General features: G+C 56.2%; 1 protein-coding gene across 1 annotated transcript; it reads right to left on the reverse strand.

Annotated features, from left to right (window-relative positions):
* Positions 1–242: 242 nt before the first annotated feature.
* Positions 243–7,356, reverse strand: ARR3 (arrestin 3). The gene is made up of 16 exons (XM_074147364.1): positions 7,340–7,356; positions 6,408–6,438; positions 6,006–6,066; positions 5,580–5,624; positions 4,993–5,192; positions 4,821–4,880; positions 4,499–4,566; positions 4,048–4,183; positions 3,870–3,954; positions 3,672–3,744; positions 2,996–3,133; positions 2,393–2,476; positions 2,084–2,107; positions 1,948–2,004; positions 1,030–1,038; positions 243–342 (listed from the first exon to the last, which is right to left on the reverse strand). The coding sequence occupies exons 1-16, from the start codon at positions 7,354–7,356 to the stop codon at positions 243–245; spliced, it is 1,188 nt and encodes a 395-aa protein (XP_074003465.1).
* Between the last annotated feature and the right edge of the window lie 5,186 nt (positions 7,357–12,542).

The raw sequence follows: 12,542 nt of genomic DNA on the forward strand, positions 1-12,542 counted from the left end.
CAGGCTTTCCAATGTGGCGGTACCGGGAGGAGATGCAGCGGCTCCCGCCATCGCAACCAGGGCTTGGAGTCAGAGTGAGGAGCCCAGGGTAGGAAGGTGTACCTAGGGGAATACATCGCACTGCGTGTAGAGGGCTGAGGTGTCTGTACTGCGTGCAGTGCAGCAGGGAACGCGCTACGGGCATCTATGTCCCAAACCGGGGCGCATGGGACCAGTGGCTGTCCGTGCGAGCAGGCAGCAGGTTAGCTTTCCTCTTTGTCGGCCTCCTCCTTCTCATCTTCGTCGTCTTTCTCCCCCTTGAGTTTTTGGCGAGCGAATTCCTCGATGACAATGTCCTCCTCACTGGAAAGGAGAGCAGAGCATGGTGAGCCCATTGTCCAGCTGTCTGACACGCACCTCAGCGAAGAGGGCAAAATCCCTGCTGACACCCAAACCCTGTTCCTACTAGGGGACGGTGCCCAAATCCTGCTGATGCTCGCCCTGGCCCCATTACCCCTCACGCTTCAGGGAACAGCCAGGTCACTGTGAGCCATGGCCTAACCCGAGAACACAAATCCAGGACAGATCACTGGCTCGGCTGCAAGTGTGCGTGACCGGAGGAACTGGGCGAGAGTAACTGCAACTTTTGGCATTTTTAAAGACAGTATTTTGCATTGTCAAGGGAAAAAAGGGAAGGAAAAGAAATTTAAGTGGAGACAAAGAGATTAGTTACCTCCTTACAAAAGGCAAGCAGCAGATGACATCAAGGGAGAGCCACAAAATGAAAAGTGGGGGAAGAAAATGGAAAAAAAGAGTCAGCAAGACTGATTCCAAAAGCCTGCAAATGTGAAACGACTTGGCAAAATCTACAGGGAGCGATGGTGGGGACAGGCCAAGAGATTTCCTGTTCTGGAAGTTTAAATATCCTCACTGAGCTGGGAAACTGATAGGCTTCAGTGTGAAAGCTCTGCAGTTGCAGCCTGAGTTTCCAGGCTCCAAATCCCAGTGCTCGTGTCCCATTGCAGGGTGTAACCAGACACAAAAAACAGCCTTTTGGGCCTTTGCAAGCCAGGGCCGGCTGTGGGGCTGGTTGGCGGCTGTGGCTGCCAGGCACGGCTGCCAGGAATGGATTTGGCATGCTGCGGCTTCCCGGAGGGAAGCAACCCCAGCTGTGGCTTCAGCTGGAATAAGCTCATGTGGTGGGAGGAGAAGAGGGCTCTGGCACTGGGGAGCACAAAGGGGCAAGGGGATGTGACCAGCAACGCTTCCAACAGCCAAGGGACCTCAGCACGCAGCAGATGGGGACCAAAGCTGTAGGGGATGTTATGTCCAGTGGTGGCACTTGTGACTGTGGAGTTGTAAAATAAGCCCTGGAAACTTGCAGAACACATGCAATTTGAATCCTCCCAGCCCATGACAACGCTCCTGCTGCCTGTGCCACCGTGGAGGGTGTCATGCCGTGACACAGGGGCTCAGGACTTTGAGGCCTGGATGATTTAATCCAAGGATGTAACCTCAAGCTGGGCATCACATCCATCTGGGATGGATCCGTATGGTTCATGTGCTAGAGGAAACACTGGCTTGACTATAAGCAAACGTCTCTTTACCTTGGCTTATCTGTAGTCCATTGATAAGCAAAGCACGGGGAGGCAAGGATTGGAAGAAAGACACACATGCAGGTTAATAGAGAAAGGACATGGCAACTAACATCTCTTCTTAATGCTCAGGTGTTTTTCTGGAAAGAGAGGTGTTAAGATGGGCGGCAGCCAGGGTGCTGCGGGGAGGAGACCTGCTCCCACAGCTGGTCCCGGACAGAGGGTGGCTCTGCCTGTCCCACAGCCAGTGATGCTGGGGAAAAGCGAGGCCCTTTGCATGGAGGTGGCTGCATCAGCATGGCTTTTCCCAGTTCCCTTCTGAACGGGGACTGCCTCTTCCTCCCCTGAGTTTTGGTGGTATCCCAGGCATTACTTACTGTCCGCAGGCTTCGGGTGCATCAGGATGACAGGCAGCTCGACACCAACGTCGCTGGAAGGAAAAGCACTTCTTTCAATAAACTCGCCCAGCGCCATACCATGCTCGGCCCCACAGGCAGCTCCCCCCTTACCTGGAAGTGAGATCCCCCAGGATGCTGCGGCAGCAGGAGAGAAGGGACAGAAATCAGCCAAGGCAGAGGAGGGAAGGTTTTAGACTTTGCTTTATAATAATGTAGAAGATGATTTATAACAGGAGTGAAGGGCAGTGGTGATTGGGCTGGAGGACTGGGAGCCAGAAAGCAGCCCAGCACCCAGCTGCCCCACAGCTCAGGGGAGTGGGGCAGGGACAAGGGGGCCCATGGCATGAGTCATCTGCCCGGTGGTACAAGATCCCACAGCCCAAGGGGATGGTCCCTACCCTCGCGCCCACGGAACCTCACCCTCCTCGGGACACCACCAGGTTGACCTTCACTTTGTAGGATACCAGGATGCCCAACACCTCCTTGTCCATGCCAGGTCTCAGGCTAGGAGAAAGGCAGAGCAGAGTGGTGAGGAGGGCAGTGCTGCTCACAGACCCCATCTGCTCCCCTGCAGCAGTTCCTGGGGCTGTCTCCATGCCACATTTCATGTGGGGTGCACTGGGGTTTAGCAGGAGAGGACAACACAACATGGCAGTAAAAGAGAGAGGAGGGCAGGTGACTTGGCTGAAGCCACAGAACAGTTTCTGGAGGCCACTTGAGCTGCTTGAGCTGGGATTTACTCCCAAGACAAGACTCGATGCAGCTCAGCAGAGGGATACAGGGGCTTTGGACTATGGGTGGGATTGGGAGACTATGTCTCTCCTACAAGATGGAGAGGTGGGTCTGTGGCCACGTGACAAAATCCCTGCATTTTCCAGCTGGAAGGAGTGGGCTCAGGCACAGGAGGTGCGAGAGACCCTTGGTGGGAGCCCAGAGCCCCCTGAGCATCAGGAAGCTGTCGGAGTGGGGTGAAGGCATGGGTCTGGCCATGGCAGGGAGGAGGGAAACCCGCCCGGATCTTACATGGTGGTGGAGGCCAGGTTGGTGTCCTCGTGCTTGAGTTTGCCATCGAGAGCGAGGCCTCGCTTCTCACGGTTGGCTGAGAGCGTGGGGGTGACGGAGTACGTTTTGGAGAAGGTGGAGTTGGCCGCCACATTCTCACTGGAAGGAGTGGGAGAGGAGAGCTCAGAGCCAGCACCAGCCTGGTGGGTGCTCAGCACCCATCGGGGATGCTCAGCATCACACCAGGCACCTGGGCAGAGCCAGACATCCCCCTGCCCTGCCCTCCTCACGCAACTGCCTGGTTCTGTTTCCTCCTTTTGTTCCCTTATACAACCACTTCTTTTTTCTACCCTCTGCCTTTGCTGCAGCCGCAGGGGCGTAGAGGCTGTGGCTGCCCTCAGAGATGCAAAGCGAGGAGAGGAAGCAGCCTGGGGGCAGCTGTGCACCTTCCCCCAGGGACCTCCTCAGCTGACACCGGCTTGCGTTTGGGGGGGGCGCACAGTGTCCACAGCCTTCCCTCTTCTCTGCTTCCTCTGCATCTGCTTTTCTAACCCTGATATTTTTGCTGCCTGGTGTAAAACCGTCTTCCCCACCCCCTCTCCCCATCACTCTCCCCTCCTCCTCCTTCTCCTCCTCCTCCTCTCTCTTCCTCCCTCTGGCTGCGATGCCGCGCCACTCCCAGCCCCTTTTTACTTACTTTATCTCCTCGGTGCACACAGTCTTCGTGTATTTATCCAGCGAATAGAGGACCACATCTGTGATCTGATCAACTGAGGAGAGACAAGAGGGTGCAGCGTTGGTGACATGGCAGAGGCACAGGCACGCAGTCCCCATCTCGGACGGGGAGGCCGGGATGCAGTGGGTGCCAGGATGTGCGCCTCCTGCCCCCTCTCACCGGAAATCTTAATTTTTTTCACAATCTTGTTGGTGGTGTTGTTGATGTTGACGGTCACATTGATGGGATCTCCATGGTAGTAGATCTGTGGTGGGAAAAGGCTCAGTTACATGACTGGGTATCCCAGTCTCTGTCTCTGGGGTCACATGGTGAGCCAGGGAACAGACTCCATACTGACCTCTTTATCCAGGGAGGCTTCGAGGTGCAGGGGCTTGTCAGACATCATGAACTGCCGGGTGGTCTCCGACTTTGGAGCTGGCCCCGTTTTCATGGGTGCAAACTGGATCTTGCGGATGATGAGGCGCACCGAGTTCCTGCAGGGTGAGAAGCGGTCACCCCTGCTTACCCCAGCAGGGATGTGTTGACATGGCTTTCAAGGGGAACATGTTGGCTGCCTTTGGGGACATCACGGTGTCTGTAGCCAGAGGATGCAAGCTGCAGCCTGCTCTTAGGACGTGGTGGGCACTTACATGGGGACCACTGCCCCCCCCTTCAGGTACAGTACCCAATCCAAGCGGGGCACAGGCTGACAGGAGGTTCTTGGCCCGACCCCTAAGCTGGCCACCCCAAAACCATCTGGTGGTTCAATTTTAGGGCCATAAGGCAGGAAAGGGATCCCCTACAAATACCTCTTGTGAATTTTCTCCTCCAGATTTTCAGCACAAAATCCTTTGACCTCAAAGTCCACGCCGCAGGCCTGGGGGGACACATATGGTCACTAAGTAGGAGGGGCTCAGAGCTGCCTGAAGTTCAGGTCCATTCCCTTCTTTCCCCCTCCACTGCATCCCCAGAGATCCTGGTCCTGACTCCAGCCATCCTTCCTCCCCAACCCTCATCCCATGGGCCACGTCCCCATGAAAAAGAAGCAGCTCTTGTTTTTGGCACCCCACAACTTAAGTCCCTGCCAGGGAGAACGGGTCCAGGGGACACAGGTCGGGGACAGCAGCTCACCTTTCCCACATCATCTGGTCCTGGCTGCAGGGTGACGGAGCAGGGCAGGTTGGTGGCAATCTGGGCAGAACAGGGAAAGAGAGAAAAAAAGTAAATAAAGAGTGTGCCCAGAGATGATCCCTGGTGCACATCATGGAAGGTGTGTGATTGGGAAGGGCTGAGCAGCCCCTACCTCAAAGGTGAAGGGGTAGGCGTTCTCCCCGAGCTTCTTCATCAGCTTTTCCTGTAAAGAAGTGAGGGTTTTGGGTGCTTGATCTGGTACCGGCGGGAAGATCTGGGTGGTCAGGACATAGAGGTCCTTCCTGAAGGTCAAGCCGATAACGTCGAGGTCATCTCGGCCGTAGCGAAACGCACAGGTCAGCGTCACATACACTGAAGCCAGATGGAAACGGAGAGGAGTAGGGTTAGGGGAAGGGGGAAAAGGGGTTGAGAGAAGAACAAAGAAAGAAAAACTACTTTAATAACTCTTTAGGAGAAATATGACCCTGTTATCAGGACCTAGACCTCAAACACCAAGTTAACAAGATTTATCACATCTCTCTACAAGGCACGGGTAGCTTCAGAGCCAGTGCCCCAGGCAGAAAAGACGAGAAGAAAGAGGCAGCTTTCCTTGTCAGGCCAGCTGCCGTTGCCCTGATGTACAACAAGCTTAGACAACCTGTTGCAGATTTAACTTGACTACAGTCCCAGGTTACTTGTGAGCTTTGAACTGGTTTCCACCCGTTCCCCTTATAACGTGGGGGTTTTGTGTCTTAATACCTTTTCTGTCCTTTAGGTACTCTGGGTCGATCAGGCAGATGCCATCTGCAAACAAGCAGAGAAGAAGGGCCAGTGAGCTCAGCCACCAGAGAAGATCCTTGCAAAACCACAGGGTTTTTAAAAGTTAAACAATCTGCTCATTGGCTGGGAAGGTGACCGAGGGGAGCTGCTGGTCAGCGGGATGGCTTCAGCATCACCACCAGCAGTGTCACTGGGTTGTTTGGCAAAGGGATTTTGTCCCTTTCCCCAGCATTTTTCTGTAAGGGTATTTGCAGGAAAATGGGACGTTTGCTCCTCCAGAGCTGCCCTTGCTCCTTCTGCTCTGGTGGGAAGCAGAGGTGAGCAGCCACCAGCGCAGGGACTGGTCCCCCCTGGACCGCTTGCTGCCCGTGATTCTCGGTCCGTGGCGGAAACAGCCCCACTCACCTACAGCATCCACCGACTCCACGTGATCCACAAAGTCTCTCTTTCCCAGGTAGATGGATAGCTGGAGGCAGCACATAGTCAAAGGAAAGAGGGAAACAGGTTAGTGTTTGTCATTGAATTGGCCAAAAATTTTCAAGCCCTGGGTTGTGTTGCGGGACGTTAACCCTGCTGTTAGCATGTTGGACCAGACATTGCATTTAAGGGTCCATATAGATTTCTTTTTTTTTAATTTCTATTTTAAAAAAGTGAGCCCTGCAGTGGCATTGTGGTGGGAATAGCAGAAATCAATCAGATTTCAAAGGGAAGGGAAACCCAGTCTGCCTCCCATCCTGTGGGCAGAGCTGCCCCAGAGGAGTCCCAGGGATGGGGCACATGGTCCCGTCTCTGCATGCATGGACTCACCTTGCCATTGGGGCTGGTCTTCTTGAACACCCTGCGGAGGAAACACAGAGAGGGGGGATTGGGAATGCCCTCAATGAGGCTGGATGCAGCCCAGCCCACTCCTGAGGCAGGGAGGGAGGGAGCAGCCTTTGGTCTCTGTGGGGCAAGGAGGGAGAGGGCTTCCCTGTGAGCACGGTGCGCCTCCAAGAGCTATGCCAGTGCAAGGGATGTCCTGGCCTTGGAGAATTCAGTGTCCTGAAAATTCAGAGCCAAACCTGCCCCATGGAATGCTCCTGAGCTCAGTGTGTAACCATCGAGGAGGGGTTGTGTTAGCTGGCTGTGTCTTAAGGGCAAGTGAGAAAGTACTGACATGAAGAGAAGAGAAAGAGAAGGGAAGGGAAGGGAAGGGAAGGGAAGGGAAGGGAAGGGAAGGGAAGGGAAGGGAAGGGAAGGGAAGGGAAGGGAAGGGAAGGGAAGGGAAGGGAAGGGAAGGGAAGGGAAGGGAAGGGAAGGGAAGGGAAGGGAAGGGAAGGGAAGGGAAGGGAAGGGAAGGGAAGGGAAGGGAAGGGAAGGGAAGGGAAGGGAAGGGAAGGGAAGGGAAGGGAAGGGAAGGGAAGGGAAGGGAGAAGAGAGAAGAGAAGGAGAAGAGAAGGAGAAGAGAAGGAGAAGAGAAGGAGAAGAGAAGGAGAAGAGAAGGAGAAGAGAAGGAGAAGAGAAGGAGAAGAGAAGGAGAAGAGAAGGAGAAGAGAAGGAGAAGAGAAGGAGAAGAGAAGGAGAAGAGAAGGAGAACTCTATCTCTCTACAGCCAGCTCAGGTACCTGCACATGGGGGCAGTGGGTGGGGGGAGTCAGGGAGCTTACTTTCTCCCTCTGCTCCTGCCATGCAGTGCCCTCCTCCATCCCAATAACAACAAAAAAAAAATTAAAAAAAAAAAAGGAAAAAAAGACACTTACTTTGATCCATCTGCCATTTTAAGTCAGCAGCGACACAGGCGGGGATCTGCAGGGAGAGATGGAGGGGAAGTGCTGGGTGAGGCGGTGGGGAAGGGGCAGCTGCTGGCTGTCACCAGCCAGTGGGACAAAATCATAAAATCATTCACCTCCCAAGGAGCTGGAACTGCAGAGCCCTCAGGCTATGGCACTGCTGGGCCTTTTGCCTTGGCAGAGCTGGGATGCTCCAGGTTCAGCTGGAGCTGCCTGGCTTCAGGGCACATGGTAGCGGCTGGAAACCCAGCAGGGCACCTGAGCCAAGCAAACCCCTTGCCTCCAGCTAAAAAGGCAGTGAAGAAGAGGTGGAAGAGAAAAAAGGGAGAGCGATGGCCCAGGCACAGGCTTCAGAAAATAGGAAGCACAGGGGTGACTCCCAAGGGAAGTGAGTTCAAGGCTGGGAAAGGCAAGAAAATGAACAAAAGGGCTTACGGAGGTTCAATTTTATGAATTTTTCTTGTCTGCAGGAAATTGGCTGTCATGGCTTAAGGGCAGGAACGGGCTTGTTCTGTCCCATCACTCACAGGAAAGTGAGGAAACCACAGGCAGAAAGGTCAAGGGCAGTTTAACCACTTAACCACCCTGTGGGCAGGAGGGGAGTCTCGGGGCGCACGTCCCCAACCCATGGCCCCTCCATCCCCGTTGCTAGCCAGCAGCGCCAGAGCCGGTTCTGGGAAGGCAATGCCCAGCCCTGCCTGACTGTGCTGCCTGTGTTTTGCTTGCTCAAGCCTGGCATCCAGAATTAAACCGTAAATATTGCGCTGATCGCCAGCTGATTCGCCGGGAGATTAGACAGGATGAGCTCAGCTTCTTAAAGTTAGGCAGCTCTGACATTAGCAGAGCTTAAGTCCAGGCAGGATTTTAAGCCCCAAGAGCACGTGGGCAGAGTTGCCTCTTTATGCAACCACAAGGATGCTGGGGAGAAAGAAGAAATTGATATAGGAGGAGGAGACGATCCTCTTCCCTGTGGGAAAACAAGGGATTTGTCCCAAATGCAGGCTCTTTGATGCCCTCAGGTGCTGTAAGATGCGGAGCTCGGGCACCCTCACCTGCAGGGTTGTTTGGGCAGCAGCGAGAGAACGTGCGAAGGGAGTGGGAGCAGAATGGTGCCATGGGCTCAGCCCTGTCCAGAGCCCAGGAATTTGGGATGAGGTGATGAAAAGTGGAGGAGAGAAGAGCTGAACTCCTCCTCTGCATCTCCCAAGCCCCAGAGAGCGGACTGAGACCCCTCCAGTCTTGGCTAAGCTCTCCCGTGCCGCTACCCAACCCCTCCATCCATGCCCTCTGGCTTGGCCGCGCTGAAATCCTTTTGGCCACATTTTTCCCCTTTCAGCCCCAAACCACCCTCCTTCCAAGCCACAGTCGGCACCAACATCCCTGCGCCCAAGTGTTTTACAAAACAGCAGAATCCGTGCCCCAAATCACTGGCAGGGCCCAGGCAGCAGAGCAGGCAGCACTCACCTGGGGGGGGTAGATGGACAGACAGACACTCTCCTCTTCTTCTCCCAGCACGTCCCACTGCCACCCAGTCACTATGGGCTGCTCCCAGTCCTGCAGCTTCTTATACCCCCCCGGGTGGTCCCTCCCCTGGTATCTGATCTCACCCAGCTTTGGCTGGAGATGCGGGGGGGGGGGGGGGTGTGCATACCGTGGGAGAGGTGCTTTCGCGAAGAATCCTATTAGCTTATTAACTGGGGAGACGCTTCATGAGTAAGAGTGGGCTATAAATACGGCTGCTGCCGGAGCCCTGAGAAAGCAGCTTACGGAGATTGGCAAAGCGGGCTTAGGAGGAAGGTGACGGTAATTGAGGTGGAAGCTCTGCTCCCGGTGGGCAGGGGTGCAGATTCCCACGGGGGCTCTCTACAACTGCTCCCATGGCAAGCGGGGCTGGGCCAACCCTGGCCATGAGGGTAGACGGAGATGGCAGGGGGGAAAGAGGAACCTGCTGGATTTTATCCCTCACTTACGCACTTTGCTGGATGACTGACAGATGGACAGGAGGTGCAGACAGCTTCTTCCATAGCCGATGTGCCCATCTGGCTGGTTACCTAGAAGTGACCTGCTGTGTTCCAGGGCACATGGGACACCCTTTTCATGGGGAGGCTGATGTAGAAGGTGATGGGGCAATAGCACACGCAAGGCTCGGGGCTGCGGTGGCAACTCCTATGCCAGTCTTTGCACCCCCCCAAAGCATCAGGGAAGGGCCAGCCAGCCCTTGGTGGTGGGACATGGACCTGCCGCCATCCTCCAGCACCAACTGGGCAATCTGCTCAGCCCCACATCATTTCATAATGCCGCGGGCTGGCCTCGCCTGACCCGATTAGCACATCATTAATTCAAGGTTTGCTGCTGCAAATAGAAAACCATTGAAAGCGCAGAGTGGATTTGCCTTATGGCCGGCCGGGAGAGAAACGTTCCACGCTACCCTCCTTCCTCAGCAGCAGCCAGCACGCAGGACGCCCCTCTCACAGGGTGAGGGGCTGCAGGATGCTTATGTGGATGATACCCCTGGGTTGGCCCCAAGGACAGGGCACGGATCGCAAGGATAGCCCAGGGTGGCCTGCAAACTTCTCCAGCAAGGCCCCATTCCTCTTCCTCATCTTCAGCATCCCCCAAGCCCTGGTTTCCTTGGCGAGACCCTTTGGTTTGAGCATGTACTCGGTTGTGGCTCAGCTCCCAGAGCTGAGCACCAAGGTCAGGATGTCTCTGCTCACCACTGTATCCCAGACTTGCCAGCAGCCTCCTCCCAGCACCCTAGATCAGCTCAATCACCTTCATCACCTGGCTACCAGACCCTCCCAAACGCAGCCCACCTGTGCCTCTGGTCCTGTGGGCCACTGGGAGCCACCACAAGCCACCACAGCACGCCAGCCCCACCAGCTCCACCTCCCAGGGCTTTAGCTGTCAGCACACGTTTCCTGGGGCCGGGACTTGTGATTTCTTTAATTGCACGCAGGAGAGCTGCTTAGTTTGCAGATTAGTGGGTGCTATTTCTGCCAAGGTCAGGGGGGACACGTGAACTGTGACCTTCCCACCGGTGGGTGGAAGAGGAGGAGGAGGTGGCAGCCCCACCTGGATGCCCACTGCTCGGCTGGAGGGGGGGGGGGGGCGATGGCGGAGCAGCCACCCCCAGCACCTAATCCTGAGCTGTTTGCAGCCCTTCGTTAGGCTCTTAATAAGGCCCCTGAGACCCGTACTGTTCACAGGAGCCATAGAGTGTGTGGAGCATGGCAAGGACGGAGAGCAGGTTTCATTATGGGTGGCTTCAGCTCGGTTTAGTCCTGACTGCATGGATTCAGCCAGGGAGAACTTGCCCAGGTGGGGTGGTAGATATTTCCCCCCACAAAGAAATCAGTGGTGGGATGGACAGACCACATCGCTTCCCGCGCTCACGCCATGCTCCAAACCAAGCACCGGGGAAGGAAGCTGGGGGGGATGCAGCGTAGTGTTAAAAATAATAGGGAAATGAGGGAGGGCTTCTTCCTTTTTCCTGTTTAATAAATGGCCAAAGTCTCCTCTGATCTGCCTCATCCCACACATCCCTCCGGGTCCATGCACTGTGTGAAGCACAGCTCAACCAGCCACTTCCAGCGGGGCAGGATACCGATGGAGTGTGTGGGGGCCCGGCTTCATCCCTGGCTCCCGATGGACAGTGTCCTCCCTTCCTGAGGAATGGCCACGGGGTTCCTTGCGTCCTCCCACTTCGGTGCCCTCGTTCATGGGGTCTGCCCTCTGAAAGGAGCCTGGGGAGCCTCCCAGAAAGCTGGTCACGGGTGAACACACATCGCATTCCAAAATACAACTGTCCCCCGGTGCTGGCAGAGCTCCCTGCGTGCCGATGCCAGTGTGTTTGGCAACATCCCGGCTCAGCCTCCGGCACCACACACCGCAGCAGCCTTACGTAAAAGCCTGCAGCCGGTGCTTCTGATTTCTCCAAGCCCCTCAGAGCTCCAGGTCTTCCTCCTCTGATCTGGCTTAAGCGGCGTGGATGGCATTAATCCGAAGCCAGGCGCCTCTGCAGCTGTGGGGAATTATTGCCGCACTGTTAAGTAACAAGGAGGGAGTAGCGCTGGTGGGGCTCCAGTAGGATGGGGGTCTCCAGCTGCTGTCCCTTCACAGACCAGCCATCGCTCTACTTCCCCATGTCGGGCGCTGGTGAGAAATGCAGCCACTGCCGTGCGGCTCCCGGCTCCCGGCCCAAAGTCAAGTGGGCTGCCCAACTTCTCAGTGGCCTTGGCCACAGGTTCCTCTTGAGGCTGGGAGTCCGGGAGGAAGCCCTGTCAGGGGCTTTTGGCACATCCACACCGGCGGGCTTGGGCAGACGGTGGTGGGGTTGGTCCTTTTGCGTTGGGCTCATGGCTGCAGGGGTTGGCTCGTGATGCCAAGGGTGGCAGACAGCCGGGAGTGTGACTTGGCATTGCACTCCATCCTCATCCTCTCCTCATCCTTATCCTCCTCTGGCAGGAACCTGCTGTTCCCTCTTCTACCAGAGCAGCCCTCGTGCCCCCAGACACTCTGGCAGCAGATGGTGGCTGCTGCTCATCTTTAGTTAATTGATGCTAATCACCCTAGCACAGCTCAAGCCACCCACTTGCCCAGGCCACTGCTGGCATGTGCATGGCCCGCTCGCTGCTTGCCATGAGGAGCAAAATCTCTGGGTCTGCGCCTGGGCGCTGCGAGAGCCCTGGTCCTGTTTGCAGCCCCATCCTGCCAGGAAAAGCTTCCTGCCTTCCTAAACCCCTTCCCGGGATCCCCAGAACCCTGCTTCCCTTCTGCCCGGAGCCAGGGCACCCACAGATGGGGTGACATGACTGGCATCGCGGGTGCTCAGCTCGCTTGGTTGCCTGATGCCTGCGGCGTCTCCACCTCCATGTGGCCGGCAGCAAACAGCAGAGCTCAGCCCAGGCGTGGGCAGCAAGGTCCCCAGGAGCGGGCAGCTCAGTTGCTGCCCACAGGCTGCCCACCACCCCAAATACATTTCAGGAGCTTGCTGCTGTCCCACACTTCTGGCCGCCCCCTCTCCTGGGGTTCTGTCCGAGGGATGGGGCTCTCTCCCCTCCATTGCCTCTCGCCCCAGGGGAAGATGGGCAGCGGGGAGCGAGGTGGAGGCAGAGCCCCGGCTCCAGGACTGCTGCTGCCTGCGCCCTGCCACGCTCAGCCCCGCATGGCT

The sequence above is a fragment of the Numenius arquata genome, chromosome 5 (assembly GCF_964106895.1).
Source record: "Numenius arquata chromosome 5, bNumArq3.hap1.1, whole genome shotgun sequence".
NCBI lineage: Eukaryota > Metazoa > Chordata > Aves > Charadriiformes > Scolopacidae > Numenius > Numenius arquata.

Excerpts from the sequence above, each read along its gene's own strand:
- ARR3 (XM_074147364.1), bottom strand. Across the intron at positions 5,193-5,579 it reads GTACCTAAAGGACAGAAAAG|TGTATGTGACGCTGACCTGT; the intron begins GTATTAAGACAC and ends ATCTGGCTTCAG. Across the intron at positions 3,745-3,869 it reads GAAAAAAATTAAGATTTCCG|TTGATCAGATCACAGATGTG; the intron begins GTGAGAGGGGGC and ends GTCTCTCCTCAG.